The sequence below is a fragment of the Mustelus asterias genome, chromosome 18 (assembly GCF_964213995.1).
Source record: "Mustelus asterias chromosome 18, sMusAst1.hap1.1, whole genome shotgun sequence".
Taxonomy (NCBI): Eukaryota; Metazoa; Chordata; class Chondrichthyes; order Carcharhiniformes; family Triakidae; genus Mustelus; species Mustelus asterias.
In genome coordinates, this window is record NC_135818.1 from 21,421,317 (window position 1) to 21,445,585 (window position 24,269).

Below are 24,269 nucleotides of genomic sequence, written 5' to 3' on the forward strand. Positions count from 1 at the left end.
AAGCTCGTCTCAATAATGGTGACCATGAAACTATCATCGATTGTCACAAAAACCCATTAAATGTATTTTAGGAAAAGGAAATAGATCATCCTCACTGCCTTCTGAAATGGTCTAGGAAACCACTCAGTTCAAAGGCAATTAGGAATGGGCTGCAGTGCCTACATTCCATGAAAGACTAAAAAGAAATGTGGTTTGTGATTCCACAGTAGCAACATGAGGATGGTTAGATATGCTGCATGTCCGCTTAATAATCTTTGGTGAAGTGGCAGAAGGCTAGGATAGAGCTAATTATACAAGTTCTGTGGCAGCAGCATGTCCATTTTTCACACCATGTTCTTTCTCAAAGAACAAAATAGCACAGGAACAGGCCCTTCGGCCCTCCAAGCCTGCGCCACTCATGTGCCCACTAGACCATTCTTTTGTATCCCTCTATTCCCAGTCTGTTCATGTGGCTATCTAGATAAGTCTTAAACGATCCCAGCGTGTCCGCCTCAATCATCTGGCTTGGCAGTGCATTCCAGGACCCCATCACCCTCTGTATAAAATACGTCCCCCTGACATCTGTGTTGAACCTTGCCCCCCTCACCTTGAACCCGTGACCCCTTGTGTTCGTCACCTCCGACCTGGGAAAAAGCTTCCCACTGTTCACCCTATCTATGCCCTTCATAATTTTATACACCTCTATTAGGTCGCCCCTCATCCTCCGTCTTTCCAGGGAGAACAACCCCAGTTTACCCAATCTCTCCTCATAGCTAAGACTCTCCATACCAGGCAACATCCTGGTAAACCTTCTCTGTACTCTCTCCAAAGCCTCCACGTCCTTCTGGTAGTGTGGCGACCAGAACTGGATGCAGTATTCCAAATGTGGCCTAACCATTGTTCTATACAGCTGCAACATCATATGCCAACTTTTATATTCTATGCACCGTCCAATGAAGGCAAACATGCCATTATGCCTTCTTCACCACCCTCTCCATCTGTGCTGCCATCTTTAAGGATCTGTGGACTTGTACACCCAGGTCCCTCTGTGTGTCTATACTCCTGATGGTTCTGCCATTTATTGTATAGCTCCCCCTTACATTAGATCTACCGAAATGCATCACTTCGCATTTATCTGGATTAAATTCCATCTGCCATTTCTCGGCCCAATGTTCCAGCCTATCTATATCCTGCTGTATTCTCTGACAATGTTCATCACTATCCGCAACGCCAGCAATCTTCGTGTCGTCCGCAAACTTACTGATCACACCAGTTACATCTTCCTCCAAATCATTTATATATATATATCACAAACAGCAGAGGTCCCAGTACAGAGCCCTGCGGAACACCACTAGTACAGTAAGAAGTCTCACAACACCAGGTTAAAGTCCAACAGGTTTATTTGGTAGCAAATACCATAAACTTTCGGAGCACAGCTCCTTCGTCAGATGGAGTGGATATCTGTTCTCCAACAGTGCACAGACACAGAAATCAAGTTACAGAATACTAATTAGAATGCAAATCTCTACAGCCAGCCAGGTCTTAAAGGTACAGACAATGTGGGTGGAGGGAGCATTCAACACAGGTTAAAGAGATGTGTATTGTCTCCAGACAGAACAGCTAGTGAGATTCTGCAAGATCAGGGGGAAAGCTGTGGGGGTTACTGATAATGTGACATAAATCCAACATCCCGGTTTAGGCCGTCCTCATGTGTGCGGAACTTGGCTATCAGTTTCTGCTCAGCGACTCTGCGCTGTGTGTCGTGAAGGCCGCCTTGGAGAACGCTTACCTGAAGATCCAAGGCTGAATGCCCGTGACTGCTGAAGTGCTCCCCCACAGGAAGAGAACAGTCTTGCCTGGTGATTGTCGAGCGGTGTTCATTCATCCGTTGTCGTAGCGTCTGCATGGTTTCCCCAATGTGCCATGCCTCAGGACATCCTTTCCTGCAGCGTATCAGGTAGACAACGTTGGCCGAGTTGCAAGAGTAGGTACCGTGTACCTGGTAGATGGTGTTCTCACGTGAGATGATGGCATCCGTGTCGATGATCCGGCACGTCTTGCAGAGGTTGCTGTGGCAGGGTTGTGTGGTGTCGTGGTCACTGTTCTCCTGAAGGCTGGGTAGTTTGCTGCGGACAATGGTCTGTTTGAGGTTGTGCGGTTGTTTGAAGGCAAGAAGTGGGGGTGTGGGGATGGCCTTGGCGAGATGTTCGTCTTCATCAATGACATGTTGAAGGCTCCGGAGGAGATGCCGTAGCTTCTCCGTTCCGGGGAAGTACTGGACGACGAAGGGTACTCTGTCCACCGTGTCCCGTGTTTGTCTTCTGAGGAGGTCGGTGCGGTTTTTCGCTGTGGCCAGCATTTAGTGCCTGTCCCTAACTACCCTCCATTTCAGAGGGCATTTAAGAATCAACCACATTGCTGTGGGTCTGGAATCACGTGTAGGTCAGACCCGGTAAGGACAGCAGATTTCCTTCCCTAAATGGCATTAGTGAACCAGATGGGTTCTTACAACATTTGCCAACAGTTTCATAGTCTTTCCATGGACTTTGAATTCCAGATTTTTATTGAACTCAAATTTCACCATCAGTCATGGTGGGATTTGAACCCTGGATCTTGACCTGGGTCTCTGGATTACGAGTCCAGTGACAATACCACTATGCCACTGCCTCCCCCATATGTTGTGTTACTTTAAACTGAGGCCATAAGAGAAAAATGAAAAGTTTTTTTTAAAGAGACTGTTGCAATGGAAATCCATTTTAAAGTTGCAAGAACCGACCTGGCAAAAACTTCACTGGAGGGATATGTCCGAGCCACTGACTCCTGAATGACATTGACACATGCCAGGGCTGAGGGCTCTTTCCTGTGCCCTAAGCCAACACTTGATGAAAAATGAGCAATGTCTCCGAGTCAAGTAGCATGAAGTAAATTTAATTTAAAATGTTAGGTCTAAAATTCAAGGTGCACCCACAGGCAATTACAATATAATGTCTCCATTCGTAAGCTGGTCTAATAGCGATGTACAATCTCTCACAAGTTGCGTCATCAGCTGAAACTCTCTCCCTTCATGTGTTTTAAATTTCAATGAGGAAGTTACCAACTGCTCATTGAGTTCTAGTTACTGGAGCAGACATAAGGCAATCCGCCACTCAGTGACTAAGTTCCCAGCTATTGCCAGAACAAATCCCCTGAAACATCCCCACTTAAAGCAGACTCCGATTATGGTTGCAACACCGTCCAACGCAAGGAATTTGTACTCGGGGATCTGCTGGAAAGTCAAGAGTTCTGCCAGGTTCAGATTAGTATAACACATCCACGTATGCAGGCGTGGCATTATCTAATGGCCTCCAGTTGATTTACAGAAACATATCATCTTATTCTTTTCTTCAAAAGGTTTTACATACAACTGCATCTTTTTTTGTTCTTGCATGGTGTGTGTGTTGCTGGAAAGGTCAGCATTTCTGCCCATCCCTAATTGCCCCCCGAGAAGGTGGTGGTGATGAGTGCCTTCCTCAACCGTTCGCTGCAGTCAATCTGTTAGGGAGAAATTTCCAGGATTTTGATCCATTAACAGTGAAGGAACGGAGATGTATTTCCAGGTCAGAATGGTGTGTGGCTTCACAGGGAACTTGTAGGTGATGTTCCCAGGCATCTGCTGCCCTTGTCCTTTTCGGTGGTACAGGTCAATGTCTGGAATGGGCTGTTGAAGGAGTCTTGGCGAGTCTCTGCAGTACATCTTGTAGACGGCGCACTCTGCTGCTGTTGTTGTGCGTCAATGATGGAGGGAGTGAATGTTTATGGTGGTGGCTGTGGTGCCAATCAAACATGGTGCTTTGTCCTGGATAGTGCTGAGTTTCTTGAATGTTATTGGAGTTGCACACATCCAGGCAAGTGGAAAGTATTCCATCACACTCCTGACTCTGTAAATGGTAGGGAGTCAGCACAGTAGTTACTTACCAGAAAATATACAGCCTCTGAACTGCCCTTGAAGCCACAATATTTATATTGTTGGTCCAGTTCAATTTCTGGTCAATGGTAACCCCCAGGATGTTGATAATGGGGGAATTCAGCCATGGGAATGTCATTGAATTTCAAGGGGAGATGGTTAGGTTCTCTCTTGCTGGAGGTGGTCATTGCCTGGTGCCTGTGTAGCACGAATGTTACTTGCCACTCATCAGCCCAAGCCTGAAGGTTGTCCATGTCTTTCTACTTGTGGATGTGAGCTGCTTCAGTATCTGAGGAGTTGTAAATGGTGCTGAACATTGTGCATTATCCATTATGATGGAAGATTATTGGTGAAGCAGCTAAAGATGGTTGGGCCTAGGGCACTGCCCTGAGGAAGTCCTGGGATTGAGGTGATTCACCTCCACCCACCACAAGCATCTTCCTTTGTGCTTCTTATGACTCCAACCAGTGCAGAGTTTTTCCCGATTTCCATTGACTTCAGTTTTGCTCGGGCTCCTTGACGTCACACTCAGGAAAATGTTGCCTTGATGTCAAAGGCAGTCACTCATACATCTCGAGTTCTGCTCTTTTGTCAATGTTTGGACCAGACTGTGGCTGAATACAATTCTGTTGCTGCTGATGGCACAAAATGCCTTATAGGTGCCCTGTTTGAGCTGCTGGATCTGTTCTGAATCTCTCCCATTCAGCACAACAGCAGTGCCACACAACACAATGGCGGGTACTTTCAGTGTGAAGACAGGACTTTGTCTCCACAAGGACTGTGTGCTGGCCACTCCTACCAATACTGTCAGCAACATCTGTGCCAGGTAGATTGATGACAACAAGATCAAATAGGTCTTCCTCTCTTGTTGGTTTCCTCACCATGCCGCAGGATATATCCTCCAGGACTTTGCTAGCTCAACCAGCAGTGGTGTTACCGAGCCACTCTTGGCGATGGACATAGACTTCCCCCATCCAGAGTATGCTCTGTGCCCTTGCTGCTCTCAGGGCTTCTTCCAAGTGGTGTTCAGCATGGAAGAGTGCTGACACATCAACTGAGAGGGACGGTATGCGATAATTCACAAGAGCTTTCCCTGCCCATGTTTGACCGGATGCAACAGGACTTCATGGGGTCTGAAATCAGTGTTGACCTGCCCCAGGCCAACTCCCTCACTGTGCCATCAACTCTGATGGGTCTGTCCTAACACTGTGACAGGACATACCCAGGAACTACGAGAGGGGTGTCTGGGACATTGTATTTAAGTTGTGATTCATTGAATATGACCATGTTACATTGCTGCTTGGGCTAGTTTGTGGCACAGGCCCCCAGATGTGAGTCAGGAGGACATTAAAGGACCATACGGGCAGGGTGTGCCTTTGTTGTTTCTGGTACCTAGATTGATGCCAGGTGGTCTGTCTAATTTTACTCCTTTTCAATGTTTTTGTTGCGGTTTAGTATAAGTGAGTGGTTTGCTAGGACACTAAAATAGGTGGTATTGTAGACAGTGAGGAAGCTTATCAAAAATTGCAGCAGGATCTTGATCACCTGGGGAATTGGACCGAGAAATGGCAAATGGAGTTCAATACAGATAAGTGTGAGGTGCTGCACTTTGGAAAATCAAATCAAGGTAGGACTGTCATGGTGAATGGTCGGCCCTTAGGGAGTATCGTGGGACAGAGGGACCTTGGAGTTCAGGTGCACGGTTCTCTAAAGGTGGAGTCACAGGTAGATAGGGAAGTGAAGAAGGCTTTTGACATGCTGGCCTTCATCAGCCAGGGCATTGAGTATCGAAGTTGGGAAGTTATCTTGCAGTTGTACAGGACGTTGGTGAGGCTGCACCTGGAGTATTGTGTTCAGTTTTGGTCTCCTTGCTATAGGAAAGATCATAGAAATCATAGAAATCATAGAAACCCTACAGTGCAGAAGGAGGCCATTCGGCCCATCGAGTCTGCACCGACCACAATCCCACCCCACATATTTACCCGCTAATCCCTCTAACCTACGCATCTCAGGACTCTAAGGGGCAATTTTTTTTTTTTAACCTGGCCAATCAACCTAACCCGCACATCTTTGGACTGTGGGAGGAAACCGGAGCACCCGGAGGAAACCCACGCAGACACGAGAAGAATGTGCAAACTCCACACAGACAGTGACCCGAGCTGGGAATCGAACCCGGGACCCTGGAGCTGTGAAGCAGCAGTGCTAACCACTGTGCTACCGTGCCGCCCACTATGATGTTATTAAACTGGAAAGAGTGCAGAAGGGAGTTACAAGGATGTGGCCAGGACTCAAGGGACTGAGTTATAGGGAGAGATTGGACAGGCTAGGACTTTTCTCTTTGGAGCACAGGAGACTGAGGGGTGATCTTATTGAGGTGTATAAGATTATGAGAGGCTTGGAAAGGGTGAATGCACTCAGTCTTTTTTCTAGGGTTGGGGAATCGAGAACTAGAGGTCATAGGTTTAAGTTAAGAGGGGAAAAAATTAATGGGAACCTGAGGAGCAACCTTTTTACACAGAGGGTGGTGCGTGTGTGGAATGAGCTGCCGGAGGAAGTGGTTGAGGCAGAGACATCAACAACATTTAAAAAACATTTGGACAGATACATGGGTAGGAAAGGTTTAGAGGGATATGGGCCAAATGCAGGCAAATGGGGTTAGCTTAGATGGGCACTTTGGTCGGCATGCACCGGTTTGGTCCGAAGGGCCTGTCTCCGTGCTGTTGACTCTATGATTTCAAAGGGCAGCTCAGAGCCAAGCACGCTGCTGTGGACCAGGATTCACATCTCATAACCTGGGCCTGGTCAGGGAGGATGGCAGATTCCCTCCCCTGAAGAACATGGGGAACCTGGGCAGCACGGTAGCACAGTGGTTAGCACTGCTGCTTCACAGCTCCAGGGTCCCGGGTTCGATTCCCGGCTCGGGTCACTGTCTGCGTGGAGTTTGCACATTCTCCTCGTGTCTGCGTGGGTTTCCTCCGGGTGCTCCGGTTTCCTCCCACAGTCCAAAGATGTGCGGGTTAGGTTGATTGGCCAGGTTAAAAATTGTCCCTTAGAGTCCTGGGATGCGTAGGTTAGAGGGATTAGCGGGTAAAATATGTGGGGGTAGGGCCTGGGTGGGATTGTGGTCGGTGCAGACTCGATGGGCCGAATGGCCTCCTTCTGCACTGTAGGGTTTCTATGTGTGAACCAGATTTATTTTTTAAAAAAGGACAAGCTGATAATTTCACAGACACCTGGGATTATCTTTTAATCCCAGATTCATTTGTTCAATTTAAATTCCACACACTTTCAAGGTTTAAATTGAACCTGTGTCCTCAGAGCAATAGACTGGGCCGCTGGATTACTAGTCTCGTCTCATTACCACTACACCAGCATCCCACATCATTTGGCTATAAGGAGAGGTTAAATAAACTAGAAAGAGGAAGGCTGAGGGGAGACCTGATAGAGGTCTTCAAAATTATGAGAGGCACAGACAGGGTGGAGGTGTGAATTACAAGGGGCACAGGTTCAAGGTGAGAGGGGGAAAGTTTAAGGGAGATGTGCGGGGGAAGTTTCTCACGCAGAAAGTGGTGGGTGCCTGGAACGCGCTGCCAGAGGAGGTGGTGGAAGCAGGCACATTAGCAACATTTAAGAGGCTTCGGGATGGGTTCATGGATAGGGAGAGAATACAGGGATACGGACCGAGTAACGTTTGTTTTAGTTTAGTTAGGGCATCATGATCGGCACAGGCTTGGAGGGCCGAAGGGCCTGTTCCTGTGCTGAACTTTTCCTTGTTCTTTATTCTATGTACTCAAATATGGCAGCCATTCCGTACGTAGCAAGCTCCACTTATAGCAATGAGATAAATTGGCAGATACTTGGAACTTATCTTTAGCTTAGCAGGAATATTAGCCAACATACCAAGAACCCAAGCTCATCTTCAGCGACTGTCATACCAAAGGGTCTTTATCATCCAGCCAGACCAAATCGGTTTAACTTCTCATTGAACACTGGTGCACCAACCCAAATTACACATCCAAGTGACGCTTCAATGTATGCGGCAGAGCAGCTTTGAATCAAAGGAAACAAGCTGCTTGAAAGGATGCCCCATTATTCAATTTTATTAGTGGTATAAAGATAATTCACTCAATTTGGATAGATGGACCAATGGGTTTGCTCCTGCTCACATCACTGTACAAAATCTCAGCTGCACGTAATGTTTAAACTGCAACCCCAAAACCTCCCCCAGCCCTGTAAAAACAATAGATGCAGAACAAAGGTCGAGTGTGTTAAAAGTTCATGAGAATCTGCTTTTTGATGGGGTCGAATGTCATGACCACTTGCTGTAATTAAGGAATCTGAATAAAGTAGTGGCGCAAAATTGCATCCTGGCCGATGTGGTACCTCCTGAATCGACATTGTCCAATACTCCCGCTTCCTCCCACAGGCTCCTGAGAACACAGCTGAGTGTGTGCAACTGCAGCTCAACATTACCATCTGCTGGCTGATGGTTCATACTGCAACTAATTAAAATCAGCCAAAAATCTAAGGGTGTGGCTGAGATGTAAGCACTCTCAATTTTCTTCTACATTTTTTCCACCCTATAGAGCTCCCTTTTCCCAAAAGTGAGACAGTCAAGATAGTCAAGATGGGGCGGCACGGTAGCACAACGGTTAGCACTGCTGCCTCACAGTACCAGGGACCTGGGTTCGATTCCTGGCTCGGGTCACTGTCTGTGTGGAGTTTGCACATTCTCCTCGTGTCTGCGTGGGTTTCCTCCGGGTGCTCCGGTTTCCTCCCACATTCTGAAAGACGTGCTGGTTAGATGCATTGACCCGAACAGGCGTTGGTGTGTGGCGACGAGGGGAATTTCACAGTAACTTCATTGCAGTGTTAATGTAAGCCTTACTTGGGACTAATAACTAAACTTTAACTTTATCGTCGCGTGGTGGGGCATGGGGCAGGGAAACACAGTGAAGATGAGCTAAACACAGACACAGGCAAATAAAGGTAAAAACCCTTGGAGAGACCCGAGGGCAAAAATGACCCTGGCAACTAAACAGCAAGCAAAAGAGTGAGAGTCAGTGTAACAGGGTAAGTGAGTTCATCCACAAGCATAAGAGGAGTTGCCAGTAAACAAGAGGAGTTTGTTGATGCCTGGTTTTATTTTCACGTAAAATAATGGGGATTAATGTGCCCGAGATCGGGATAGCAGGCAAAGTACTGAACACAAGGTCAGTGGAGATCCATACAAACTGAAAATAAAGAACTGAATGTTCTGAGCCCCCAGTTATTAACACACTCCGCAATGAATGTTAATCGTGCTGTGTATCTGGAGAAGATGTCAGTGAATAAAGGTGCTACTCTGTGTAGCTCTACGTCTGACTGTGTCCCAGATGCAATGCCAGGCTTGTGCTGAGCTAGCTGATCTTGGTACAATGCGAAGGATGCTGCAGTGTGCCTCAGTCCCTCCGAGAACATTTAAAATAATGTTTTTCAATGCCAGAGTTGCTGCTTTTGATCCCCATCCAAAATTGGCTTTGATTGTTTGCATTTCTTCACGCAGTTTCCATGGAGAGCAGTGAGTAGCAGTGGAAGGATTCACAGGCTAATGAACAGCCTGGGATGTGAACGCCTCCCAGCTTATAGATGTAACCATCTTTCAAACAGCCAATAAAGGTGGTTAGCACAATACCCTGGGAGGATATTAACCACTCCCAAAACCACCAACCCTCTATATTCTTCTTTTATTTATTATCCAGGTGTCTGAGTCAGACAGGGGATGTCACATCCAGAGTTCTTTCCTTCTTACAAGCTTGCGTTTTCTTTTCGTTAACATCCTTCAGCTTCACAAATTACTCCTGGCTATCTCCACCCTTCTTCTAATTTTGGCATCAATAAACAAGCTTCTGTTATCATTTGTCCCAAAGAGACAAACGTATCCTGAGTACCACCATCGAGAAAAGAAAGTCAGTATTTCAGCTGTTGGTCAGAGTTGAAAAGCTCCGGAGATTTTGGGATAACTCTCCCAGGCCCCCCCCCCAAGGGTGTGGGGTTTTGGGCTAGCCCGGACACGTCCGGGAGGCCAGCAACAGATGGTGAGGGGAGGAGGCGGCGGCTGGGGGGGGGGGGGGGGGGTCGCACGGCCAATGATGCGGGGTTGGTCAGCGATCGAGCTCGCTAACGATTGGGAGGCTAGCAGTGCGGGGCTACTGCGCACGTGTCAATCTCATTGCTGACTGATTGGCGCATGCACAATGTCCCACTCACCATTATGCTGCCGGATCTCCCAGCAGGAATAGAACCCACCCCACAGCTTTTCAGCGCGATTCACGCTCGGGCACTCTGTGATGTACAGTGTGGGAGATTCATTTTGAAAATCCCTCTGAAAAAACCTGCAGGATTTACTCCAGTTTTTACTCAAATTCGGCTCTTAGATTTTTTATGGGAGAATCCCACCCTTCGAGAGAAAGAGCAAAGTGGAAGAGGCAGAAAGAAGGGTTGGCCTAGGCATTGTTGGATGACGGAGCAGTTGGAGACGAGCTACAATGGGATGTGTGAGGATGACACACCATGATAGCATATCCCCTGGTAAGCGTAGCTACCAGCAGCAGCAACAACCCATAACTCTGAGGCACAGTGCTGGTCTCCACTCACCGGGACAGTCTCAAGCTGGTTTCGTACCCTGCACCTACGGACTCAAAGGTCCTTGATCAGATATAGAGGCACAGGAAATGGCACAGAGAAGATTCACAAGGATTAAACCAGAAATGTTTGGTATACATATCAGGAAAAGATTGATGGGTTGAGTCTCTGCCCTCCTAAAAACAAAGGCTCAGAGGTGACCGAGGAGAGGTCTTTAAAATCATGGATGGTTTTGATAAGCGTGGCGTCAGAAAGGTGCTCCCTTTTCAGGGGAAGAGCATAACTAGAGGCCATCAATAAGATAGTCACCAAGAAATTCAATAGGGAGTTCAGAACAAACTTCTTTAGCAGATGAGAATGGTGAGAATGTGGAAGTAAGATGGGTTCAAGAGGAAGCTAAGAAAGCACGTGAGGCAAAAGGAACCAGATGGTTTTGGTCATAGATTTAGGTGAGGAAAGATGGGGAAAGGCACAAGTGGAGCTTAAAGACCAGCATGGGCTGGTTGAGTTTAATAGCCTGTTTCTGTGGCATATATCTTACCAGAGAAATATAAAGGGCTGCTGATTCATTATGACCATTAGGCTGTTGCACAAGGTCAACATAGAAATCATAGAAACCCTACAGTACAGAAAGAAGCCATTCAGCCCATCGAGTCTGCACCGACCACAATCCCACCCAGGCCCTACCCCCATATCCCTACATATTTTACCCACTAATCTCTCTAACCTACACATCTCAGGACACTAAGGGATAATTTTAACATGGCCAATCAACCTAACCCGCATATCTTTGGAATGTGGGAGGAAACCGGAGCACCCGGAGGAAACCCACGCAGACACGAGGAGAATGTGCAAACTCCACATCTATACCCAGTCACACACCGTCTCCACACCCTCAGTGCTTAAAACTTCAAAGTACAAAAAAGGGAGAAGGTTGGAGGGGACTGCAGAGGGACCGGTCTTTTACAGACATACATCACTCAGGTTTATTGCACTCACCCATAAACGTGAGAAGCTCGTTAAGATTTCCGAGCTGACATTTGTTCCAGATTAAGTTTCATGAAGTGACGTGGGACCTACTGTCCTTTCCAAAATCAATGATGTAACAGAGAGGGAACATGACTTTGAAGGAAGGATTATTCCAGCACTGGAGCCAAGAAACAGAAATCTCACAACTTACTGTGTCTCGGCCACAGCATGGAGACCTGAACTCAACAATCCAAACCTCGCCGCCTCTCTCTCCCCTTTCAGACCTTCTTTCAAACATCCCCCTTTCACCAAACCTTTGGTCACCTGTTCTAAAAAAGTGTATAAAAAGTGTACCCTAATATAGGTCGTGTCCCAGCGACAAATTGTTGAATAATGTCCCGTGTACAGGGCCTGGGGCCTTATTCGCTTGCTAAAGGTGGTGTGGAAATCCAAGTTGTTGTTGTTTAGGGTGGAGGAGGGGACTGTACACAGTGACATTGGCAGCACTGCCACCAGGAAACCGCAGACACAGAGCACCTTCATTTTGCCCCTTGCCATTCCTTGACCATGGCCATCATTGGTTCCATCCATACCATACCAATACATTGTTAGTGAATGTTCCTGTATTCACCGACATGCCTTTTTCATCCTCTCATGAAGGCATTGAGTTATTGCCACAGAATAATTCCATAGCCCCCTTCATCAGTTCGTAGCTGACCGCATTTGTACACGAGGCATGACAGTGAGTGCCAATAGGGCATTCAACCACCAATGCCCAAAGCAACAGTTCCTACATGGCTCTGCAGACTCCTTCCGCTGGTACATGGATTTACACGGCCTTAAGTGACCTAAGTGACCTGGTATCCAATGTGATTGGCCAGTGGATAGCATGTTGAAGCCTCAGTAACGCCATTAATGAGAGGCTTCCAATAGTACAGCTGACGAGTTTTTTTTAATATTCATTTACGGGATGTGAGCATTGCTGGCTAGGCCAACATTTATTGCCCATCCCTAGATGCCCTTGTCCAGAGGATTTTTTAAGAGTCAACCACGTTGCTGTGGATCTGGAGTCACATGTAGGCCAGACTGGGTAAGGACGGCAGATTCCCTTCCCTGAAGGGCATTAACAAACCAGATGGGTTTTTATAACAATCGACAATGGTTTCAAGGTCATCATTAGACTTTTAACTCCAGAAATTCAAATTCCACTATCTGGGATTTGAACCTGGGTCTGCAGAGTATTACCCTGGCTCTCTGGATTTCTAGTCCAGTGACAATGCCATTAGGCCACCGCATTCCTTGTGACCGAGCACATCTCATCACAATGGCTACAGGATGAGCTGATTTAATACAAATATCCCTCCAATTGGCCCCTTACTGTCCAGCGCTGGGACTCAGATTGATTTCCTTAAGGCATCAACACTATGCCCTCCCCCAACCCCCCCTTCAAAAGATTGAGGCACAACCAATGCTGACGTACCCCTGGTACACATGCCTATCCTGTCCTTAGTTATTTGATGGGTGAAGAAGTTCAATGAGAATGAGTAAATGTAACAAGAGAACCTCACGCACAGACAGTACCGTGGGAACACCGGGATGATGGACTCCATTCTCAGGCCCCCCACCATCATTCTAGCCAAAACTTCCAGTGCCAACATGTGACCTCACCAAATCAGTTTTCATAGTGAACCACACGGCCCACTGTAAGACAGGTTGCTGCCTGACTCCAGCCTGTGCAGCACCCCACCACACAGCAGAGTTACTCCCTCACCTTCCTTCAGAAAGAAAATAGATAATAAATCAGCACATTTCAGCTGTGATCATTCCCACCTACAATCCACTGTCCACACACTGAGGAACTGTTTTTATGTCACCAGGATTGAGATCACCCATTCAGCTGTCTTTGTTGCTACCCTCCCTTCCCCGAGCCCACAGGACCAAACTTACTCGAACCTCCACCTAGCCAGAGAACATAAGAACTAGGAGCAGGAGTAGGCCATCTGGCCCCTCGAGCCTGCTCCGCCATTCAATAAGATCATGGCTGATCTTTCTGTGGACTCAGCTCCACTTACCCGCCCGCTCACCATAACCCTTAGTTCCTTTACTGTTCAAAAACTTATCTATCCTTGCCTTAAAAACATTCAATGAGGTAGCCTCAACTGCTTCACTGGGCAGGGAATTCCACAGATTCACAACCCTTTGGGTGAAGACGTTCCTCCTCAACTCAGTCCTAAATCTGCTCCCCCTTATTTTGAGGCCATGCCCCCTAGCTCTAGTTTCACCCACCAGTGGAAATCATAGAATCATAGAAACCCTACAGTGCAGAAGGAGGCCATTCGGCCCATCGAGTCTGCACCGACCACAATCCCACCCAGGCCCTACCCCCACATATTTTACCCGCTAATCCCTCCAACCTACGCATCTCAGGACTCTAAGGAGCAATTTTTAACCTGGCCAATCAACCTAACCCGCACATCTTTGGACTGTGGGAGGAAACCGGAGCACCCGGAGGAAACCCACGCAGACACGAGGAGAATGTGCAAACTCCACACAGACAGTGACCCGAGCCGGGAATCGAACCCAGGACCCTGGAGCTGTGAAGCAGCAGTGCTAACCACTGTGCTACCGTGCCCTGCTTCTATCTTATCTATTCCCTTCATAATCTTATGTTTCTATAAGATCTCCCCTCATTCTTCGGAATTCTAATGAGTATAGCTCCAGGACCCTGGAGCCCAGGACCCTGGAGCTGTGAAGCAGCAGTGCTAACCACTGTGCTACCGTGCCCTGCTTCTATCTTATCTATTCCCTTCATAATCTTATGTTTCTATAAGATCTCCCCTCATTCTTCGGAATTCTAATGAGTATAGCTCCAGTCTACTCCGTCTCTCCACAGAAGCCAACCCTCTCAACTCTGGAATCAACCTAGTGAATCTCCTCTGCATCCCCTCCAGTGCCAGTATATCCTTTCTCAAGTAAGGAGACCAAAACTGTACACAGTACTCCAGGTGTGGCCTCACCAGCACCTTATACAGCTGCAACATAACCTTACTGTTTGTAAACTCTATTGCTCTAGCAATGAAGGACAAAATTCCATTTACCTTCTTAATTACCTGCTGCACCTACAAACCAACTCCTTGTGATTCTTGCACAAGGACACCCAGGTCCCTCTGCATAGCAGCATGCTGCAATTTTTTACTATTTAAATAGTAGTCCATTTTGCTGTTATTCCTACCAAAATGGATGACCTCACATTTACCAACATTGTACTCCATCTGCCAGATCCTCGCCCACTTACTTAGACTATCTATATCCCTTTGCAGACTTTCATGCAGACCTTCTCCCTCTCTCTCCTCTCCCCTCATGCCCTCTCTGAGCTCATTTTGCACAAGGCCCACTACCTGCTAACTTATTCCCATTCAATTATGGGCAGCACGGTGGCACAGTGGTTAGTACTGCTGCCTCACAGCACCAGGGACCCGGGTGCAATTCCGACCTTGGGTGACTGTGTAAAATTTGCATGTTCTCCCTGTGTTTGTGTAGGTTTCCTCCAGGTGCTCCAGTTTCCTCCCACAGTCCAAAGATGTGCAGGTTAGATGGTGGCTTGGCCATGCAACTTGCCCCTTGGTATCCCAAGATGTGTAGGTTAGATGGATTAGCGGAATGAATACATGGGGTTATGGGGATGGAGTCTGGCCGGGTGCTCCTTCGGAGAGTCGGTGCAGACTCGATGGGTCAAATGGCAGAGTCGGGATTCTATAAACTGCCGACTGTCCTTCCCATCCTGGGTCCCATGGGAGCTGATATTGTTAACAATTTTCTCTCTTCAGGTACCATCTCCTTCAAATCTGCTGTCATCGACCCTTCCTCAAATAAAAACAAAGTTTGATCCCGGAACATTACCCTGGGTCTCTGGATTATTAGTCCAGCAACATTACCACTGTGCTACCACCTTTCAAATTGTATAGACAATAGATAGCTGGTTGTGAACTCCAGAATGAAATCTATTCGAGGAGTTCAGTTGGTTTATATATAAAATAATGGATACCCGGGAGTGAGTTACAGACTGGAATCTAATCGAGGGGTTCACATGGTTTATATATAGAATAATGGATACCCGGGAGTGAGTTACAGACTGGAATCTAATTGAGGGGTTCAGATGGTTTATATATAGAATAATGGATACCCGGGAGTGAGTTACAGACTGGAATCTAATCGAGGGGTTCAGGTGGTTTATATATAGAATAATGGATACCCGGGAGTGAATTACAGACTGGAATCTAATCGAGGGGTTCAGGTGGTTTATATATAGAATAATGGATACCCGGGAGTGAGTTACAGACTGGAATCTAATCGAGGGATTCAGATGGTTTATATATAGAATAATGGATACCCGGGAGTTACAGACTGGAATCTAATCGAGGGGTTCAGATGGTTTATATATAGAATAATGGATACCCGGGAGTGAATTACAGACTGGAATCTAATCGAGGGGTTCAGATGGTTTATATATAGAATAATGGATACCCGGGAGTGAGTTACAGACTGGAATCTAATCGAGGGATTCAGATGGTTTATATATAGAATAATGGATACCCGGGAGTGAGTTACAGACTGGAATCTAATCGAGGGGTTCACATGGTTTATATATAGAATAATGGATACCCGGGAGTGAGTTACAGACTGGAATCTAATCGAGGGGTTCAGATGGTTTATATATAGAATAATGGATACCCGGGAGTGAGTTACAGACTGGAATCTAATCGAGGGGTTCAGATGGTTTATATATAGAATAATGGATACCCGGGAGTGAGTTACAGACTGGAATCTAATCGAGGGGTTCAGGTGGTTTATATATAGAATAATGGATACCCGGGAGTGAGTTACAGACTGGAATCTAATCGAGGGATTCAGATGGTTTATATATAGAATAATGGATACCCGGGAGTGAGTTACAGACTGGAATCTAATCGAGGGGTTCAGATGGTTTATATATAGAATAATGGATACCCGGGAGTGAATTACAGACTGGAATCTAATCGAGGGGTTCAGATGGTTTATATATAGAATAATGGATACCCGGGAGTGAGTTACAGACTGGAATCTAATCGAGGGGTTCAGATGGTTTATATATAGAATAATGGATACCTGGGAGTGAGTTACAGACTGGAATCTAATCGAGGGGTTCACATGGTTTATATATAGAATAATGGATACCCGGGAGTGAGTTACAGACTGGAATCTAATCGAGGGGTTCAGATGGCACTAAATCTTTTGTTACTGATTTAAAGCTATGGTGCTGAATCGATTGATTTGTGGTGTGTGTTGGTCAGGCTGTAGGCGGGGGCAGTGGTTGGGGTATGTACTTCGTCTTGGATCACCATGGCTCTCATGCTGTCCAATCACTCTGTGCTGTTGATGGGTGGCTGGGGAACTGAGTTTGTGCTGGGATCTGGCAGCCATGGCTTCTTTTCCCCAATACTTGGGAGGAAATTTCTGTTCATCCAGTACTGAATGTTGGGCAAGCAATCGGATAATTTGGAGACAGTGGAGATGTTGATAGGGTTTGTGGTGAGGTAGAGCTGTGTGTTGTCAGCACAAATGTGGAATATTTGAGCAGGATGAGGAGCCATTACTGGTTTCTCTCGGGCTGCAATTCAATAGATAGGAATGGAATCAGCTGAGAGCAGTGCCATGGGTGATAATGGAGAGGCAATGGAGCAGGATGCTGTGGTTAAACACTGTCAAAGGCAAGGGGGAAAAGTTTACATGGGACTTTGATCAGAGCTGCTTCATTACTGTGGAAGGAGTGAAAACCTGATTGGAGGGATTCTAAAATGGAGCTCTGGGAAAGATGGCTATGGATTTGGGAAGTGACAGCAAATTTAAGGATTTGGAGAGGAAAGGGAGGTTTGGAGATGGGGCATTCCATTACAGAGAGGTCAAACTTTGTTTGTATTTGAGGAAGGGTCGATGACAGCAGATTTGAAGATGGTACCTGAAGAGAGAAAATTGTTAACAATATCAGCTATCATGGGACCCAGGATGGGAAGGACAGTCAGCAGTTTTATAGAATCCGGACTCTGCCATTTGACCCATCGAGTCTGCACCGACTCTCCAAAAGAGCACCCGGATATCGAATCCCACCACTGCAGATGGTGAAATATGAATCCAATAAAAATCTGGAATTAAAAAAGATGACCATGAAACCATTGTTGATTGTCGTAAAAATCCTGTCTGGTTCACTAATATACTTTAGGGAAGGAAATCTGCCATCCTTACTGGTCTGGCCTACATGTGACTCCAGATCCAAAGAAATGTGGTTGACTCTTAACTGCCCTCTGAAATGGTCTAGCTCAGTTCAAGAACCGTTAGGGATGGGCAATAAATGCTGGCTGAGCCAGTCATGACCACATCTCCTGAACGAATGGTACACCATCAGGGCAGGCAGTCATCGACAGAAACCTCTCTCCTGTAAACTCCTGTTTGAAAAGAATTGTAATGCCAATTAGTTTCATTATGGCACTTTGAATCGGGGATGCAGCAACCTTACCGAGTGCGAGGCACAGAAGGGACATCTTGGTCAAGAAAGAGGGAAAGTAAACAAGTGAATGTAGGCGACTTGAAGGAGACAACACTCACTGTTTGACAACCTGCCGACTACAGCGGGTGTTTCCCTTACTGGATGTACATTTAAGACAGGCTCCACAATTCGGGCGGCACGGTAGCACAGTGGTTAGCACTGCTGCCTCACAACACCAGGGACCCAGGTTCAATTCCAGCCTCGGGTCACTGTCTGTGCGGAGTCTGCACGTTCTCCCCATGTCTGCGTGGGTTTCCTCCAGGTGCTCCGGTTTCCTCCCGCCATCCAAAGATGTGCGGGTTAGGTGGATTGGCCATGCTAAATTGCCCCTTAATGTCAGGGGGGATAGCAGGGTAAATATGTGGGGTGACAGGGATAGGGCCTGGGCGGGACAGTGGTCGGTGCAGGCTCGATGGGCCGAATGGCCTCCTTCTGTACTGTAGGGATTCTATGAAATGCGAAGAAGTTAGGAGATGGAAGAGGAAGCAGTAGGCAGGGCATTACAACCATTGTTATTCTCCATCCACAGCAGCTTCCTGACCTGCTGCGTGTTTTCCAGTATTATCTATTTATGTTTCAAATTTCCAATATCCACAGTATTATGTTTTTGTAAATGGTTTCTTGCTTATTTTTATTGTGGACACTTCTTAACATTGGTTTCCGGGACCAGTCGAGAGTTAAACCTCATGATCCAGGGAATGTTTTTTACTTGCCCAGATAGCAGTAAACAATCTTGTTGGGTCTGGCAGACAGAAGAACCACACTACATTTGTTTTAGACTTTATCTGCCCAACATATGAGGTGGTGGAGGCTACGTCGCTGAATATGTTTAAAGCGCGGATGGATGGATTCCTGATCGGTCAGGGAATTAAGGGTTATGGGGATCAGGCGGGTAAGTGGTACTGATCCACGTCAGATCAGCCATGATCTTATTGAATGGCGGGGCAGGCTCGAGGGGCTAGATGGCCTACTCCTGCTCCTATTTCTTATGTTCTTATATTCATTTCACTCTGACAGAAGCAGCATACAGGAGCAGGAACAGAGCATATACTGGAAGCACTCTAAAGTACAGAATGTAATAAACAGTAGTAGACTGCTGCCTTAAATTATAAATACCATTATTACTGAGCAGGCCCTTGGTTTTTCCTCACTGCCTAAAGACACTCTTTGGCCTCAATGGATCACAGAACCACAGGAATGTTAAGGCACAAAAGGAGGCCATTTGGCCCATCATGTCTATTCCACACCCCAACCACTTGTTGTATGAAAAAGCTTTTTCTCACATCACATTTGCTTCTTTTGCAAATCACTTTAATGTTCTATGTCTGCACCGGCTCTCCTAATGAGCATCCTGACCTACATCCTGTCTTTTCCCCGTACCCCTGCACATTGTTTCCATTTAAATAATCATCTAATGCCCTCTCGAGTGCCTCGATTGAACCTGCCTCCACCACACTTCCAGGCAGAGCATTCCACACCCCAACCACTCGTTGTATGAAAAAGCTTTTTCTCACATCACATTTGCTTCTTTTGCAAATCACTTTAAATCTGTGCCCTCTCGTTCTTGATCCTTTTACGAGCGGAAACAGTTTCTCCCTCTCCATTCCGCCCAGCCCCATCATGATTTTGAACATCTCTTTCAAATCTCCTCTTAGCCTTCTTCTCTCCAAGGAGAACAGTTCCAACCTCTCCAATCTATCCTCATAACTGGTGTTTCTCATCCCTGGAACATTCTTGTAAACCTCTTCTGCGCTCTCCAATGAGTTCACATCCTTCCTATAGTGTGGCGCCTGTAGACAATGTTCCAGCTGAGGTCTAACTCGTGCCTTGTATAAATTCAGCATAACTGCCTTGCTCTTGTACTCCAGGGAAGTTTTGAGTTCAGCTTCTCCCATTTGAACAAGGACATGTGCTCAAGATCAAACAACTTTTAATTACTGTCCAGTCCATGAAAAAAAAGGCTGCCAGTCAAGCACATTTGAACAAATCACAAACGATGTTTGTAATTAAATTGGACTTGGCCCCATTGTTTCCTGTTGGTTTTTGCTTTGTGTCAATCTCAAGGACTGTACCGAACACAATTTCTCAAAGAGCAGCCGACTTTTAACCCTTTGGGCTAGGGTCGTAGAAAACAGGAGCAGGAATCAGCCACTCAGCCCTTCGAACCTGTTCCACCAATCAATAAGATCATAACCACTTCCTTGCCCTGTCCTTCGTAATCCTCGACTCCCCTGTAGGTCAAAGATTTAACCAACTCAGCCTTGAATATATTCAATGGCCCAAGTTCCACGGCTCTGTGGGTAGAGAATTCCAAAGACTAATGACTCTGAGAAGAAATTCCTCCTCATCTCGGTGTGAAATGGAAGACACCTTGAGGGGAATTTTCCCGTCCCGCCCGCCATAGGAATCCTAGCAGGCTGGGGGGCGGGGGGGGGTGAGAGATTACGCAAAGGTCCGCTGACCTCAGGTGGGACGCAGGATTTTCTGGTTTTGGGGCGAACACAGCCGGAAAATCCCGCCCCTTATTTTTAAACAGTGTCCTCTAGTTCCTCTCAACATCCACCATGTCCAGCTCGCTCAGAATCCCATGCGTTTCAATAACATCACTTCTCATTCTGCTAACTCCAATGACTTTAGGCCCAACCTGCTCAAGGTTTCCTCATAAGACAACCCCTTCATCCCAGGAATCAGCCTAATGAACCTTCTCCAAACTGCTTCCAATGCAAGTATAACCCAGCTTAAGGTAAGGAGACTAATCTCTATACAGTATACTAGATGTGGTCTCACCAATGCCCTGTATGAATATTGCAAGACTTCCCTACCTTTATAGCCCAGTCCCCTTGCAATAAAGGCCAGCTTGCCTTCCTAATAAATTGCTGTACCTGCATGCTAACTTTTTGTGATTCATGTACAGACACCCAGATCCATCTATACTGCTGCATTCTGCAGTTATTCCATTTAAATCACAGTATGTTTTTCTATTCCTGCAGCCAAAATAGGCAACCTCAATTTATAATCCATCTGCCAAATTTTTGCCCATTCACTTAACCTATTCTTTGTAGACTGTCTCTTCCTCAACTTGCTTTCTTACCTATCTTTGTACTGTCAGTAAATGTGGCTACAGCACAGTTGGTTCCTTCATCCAAGTCATTAATATAGATTTAAATAATTGAGTTCCAGCACTGCTCTCTGTGGTGCAACCCTCATTATAGTTTGCCAACCTAAAAATGACACATTTGCCCTGGCTCTCAGACTCCTGTTAGTTGGCCAATTCTCCACCCATGCTAGTGCATCACCCCCAGCACCATGGGCGGGACACTGACCATGCAAAGGCCCGTTGACCTCGGGCAAGATTTTCCGGTCCTGGGGCGCACGCGGCCAGAAAACCCCGCCCCATGAGTTATCTTGTATAGTAACCTTGGATTTAGCACTTTATTGAATGCCGTTTGGAAATGCAGATACACTACATCTACTGGCTCCCCTTTGTCCACACCACTTCTTACATCCTCAAAGAATTTTAGTAAATTTGTCAAACACGATTTCCCTTTCACAAAACCATGTTGCCTCTGCCTGATTGTATTATGATTTTCGACATGTCTTGCAGATGCCTCCTTAATAATGGAGTTCAAATGACAGATGTTATTATTCTAACTGGCCAAGAATTTCCTGCTTTCCATCCCCATCCTTTCTTGAACAGAGGTGTTGTGCTTGCAGCCTTCCAATCCACCGGTAACTTTCCAAAATCTAGCAAATTTATCACAGCCAATGCATCCACTATCTCTACAGCCACTTCTTTCAAGACCCGAGGACGTAGGCTATCAGGTCCAGGGGACTTGTCAACCTTTAGTTCCATTAGTTTTCCCAGTACTTTTTCCCCTAGTGATCACAATTTTTTTCAAGTTCCTCCCTTCGTTTTATCTCCTCTTGGGATGCTGTGTCCCCCCCTCTGGTGCAAAAACAAATACTGGTTCAAAATCATTTCCTTGTTTCCCAGTGTCACCCTCTTAAGGGGCCAGCACTCACTTCAGCTTCTCTTTTCCCTTTTACATACTTGCAGAAGCTCCACTGTATGTTTTACATTTCTTGCTAGTTTTCTCTCCTACTTTAATTTCTCCCTCTTCATTTTTTTTTTACGCATTATTTGCGGATTTCTAAAATTGTCCCAATCATCTGGCCTACCGCTAACTCTTGACAGCGTTGTACACCTTTCCTTTCAGGGAAGGGAGCTCAGCATTAAGCTGATTGTGATAACTAAACATGTTCAGGGTTAATCCTAACAGTCTAAGTATGCATTAAATCTGGTAATAGTTGCTGCCTCAATAAAACAGCTCTAACTTCAACATGTCAAACGTTCTGTATGAACCATTAGGCACCTGGAAAGCATAGAATCATAGAATCCCTACAGTGCAGAAGGAGGCCATTCAGCCCATCGAGCCTGCACTAACAACAATCCCACCAAGGTCCTACCCGTTAACCCCACCTATTATCCCGCTAATCCCCCTGACACTAAGGAGAAATTTAGTATGGCCAATCCCCCAACCTGCACATCTTTGGAGTGCGGGAGGAAACTGGAGCACTCAGAGGAAATCCACAGACACTGGGAGAATGTGCAAACTCCACACAAACAGTGACCCGAGGCCAGAATTTAACCCGGGTCCCTGGCACTGTGGGGCAGCAGTGCTAACCACTGTGCCACCGTGCCGCCCTTTTTTAAAAACTTTTTAAAAGAGATTTTTCTCTCTCCCCCCCCGGGCCCTGCAGCTTGTCTCTCCCCGGGCCCCCCCAACACCTGCTCTTTTCCCTCTCTTTCCCCCAACGGGGAAGGGGAAGAGAATGGTTATAGGCTTTGATTAGTAATATCATCAGAAATATAATTACTAGAACTAGGAGCAGGAGTCGGCAATTCAGCCCCTCAAACTTGCTCTGCCATTTAATACAATCATGGTTGACCTAATTTCTGCTTCAATTCACAAATAATATCACTCGCAATGCATTACTAAGGTGCTACACTGACACACAGCACATGTAAGTAACACTTTTCTCTCTAATATCATTATTGCCACTAACACACAACAGATTTGTTTCATCAGAAGATGCAGCAAACTCCACCAAACACAATCATTTTGTTCAGCGGGAAGAAAAAGCCCAGGGATCTTACCGGAATGGAGAATTCTTCCGCCAAAAACTTCAGTGTGGCAGCTTCACTTGACAGCAAGTTACTGCGCTCTGACAGGTTTCCCTGGAGTCTCGTGTCAAATTCCTTTCGAACTACTGATGCAATCGAGTCCACCACAATCAGCTTAACTCCCTTCAAGATAATGTCTTCCTCCAAAGATTCAAGCCTGCCATTAAAAGAGGGATAAAATTACATTGGCTCTTGAAAGACCATGAAGGATACAGGGGGAGAAGGAGCAGGCAGAGCGCCTTCCTATCCCCACCCCCAGACTATATTCAAAGCTCTATGGGGAAAACAAGGAACAGTCTGTTGTCGTATACATATAAACAAGGCCACAATGTTTCAGTGAAGGACCTTACAAAGTCTAGTCTAGTTGAAATGAGGAAATATGACTAAGTTTGCGCACAGCAAGCTCCCACTAACTACAATTTGATAATAACCAGATAATCTATTGTAGAGACGTTGGTTGAGCAATCACTATTGGCCAGGACACTGGGGAGAATGTGTACATTGCTGAGCCTCAGTTAAACAAAAGACAGAACCTCTAACAGTGCAGCATTCCTTCAGTACTGCCCGAGATTGTCATCCTGGATTTTTATGCTCACATTTCAGGACAGCGGGAGTGCTACCAACAGCGCCACCGTTGACACACGAATCTGAAGTCTGAAAATGTGTCCTCTTGTCAGTCATGATTTCTGGGGGAATATCAAAGTCCATCCCCGATGTCAAAGTGTCAACAGGCTGAACCACCAAGCAGAGTCCACACACAAGGTTACACACAATCTAGTTGTCGTGGTCCATGTAGGTGCCAATGACATAGACAAAACAGGAACTAAGGATCTGCAGAGGGAGTACGAAGAGCTGGGGAACAAATTAAAAAGCAGAACCAACAAGGTGGTAATCTCTGGATTACTACCTGAGCCACGCGCAAATTGGCGCAGGGTTAATTGGATTAAGGAGACAAATGCATGGTTCAAGGATTGGTGTGGGAGGAATGG

At 46.3% G+C, this 24,269-nt stretch overlaps 1 protein-coding gene across 2 annotated transcripts in view; it reads right to left on the reverse strand.

Moving 5' to 3' along the window:
* Positions 1 to 24,269, reverse strand: part of rad51b (RAD51 paralog B) — a 544,759-nt gene that overhangs the window by 501,326 nt on the left and 19,164 nt on the right. For both annotated transcript variants that reach the window (XM_078233499.1, XM_078233500.1), the window contains exon 7: positions 23,254 to 23,437. In XM_078233499.1, the coding sequence (XP_078089625.1) occupies positions 23,254 to 23,437 (184 nt within the window). The remainder of the gene's footprint in view (positions 1 to 23,253; positions 23,438 to 24,269) is intronic.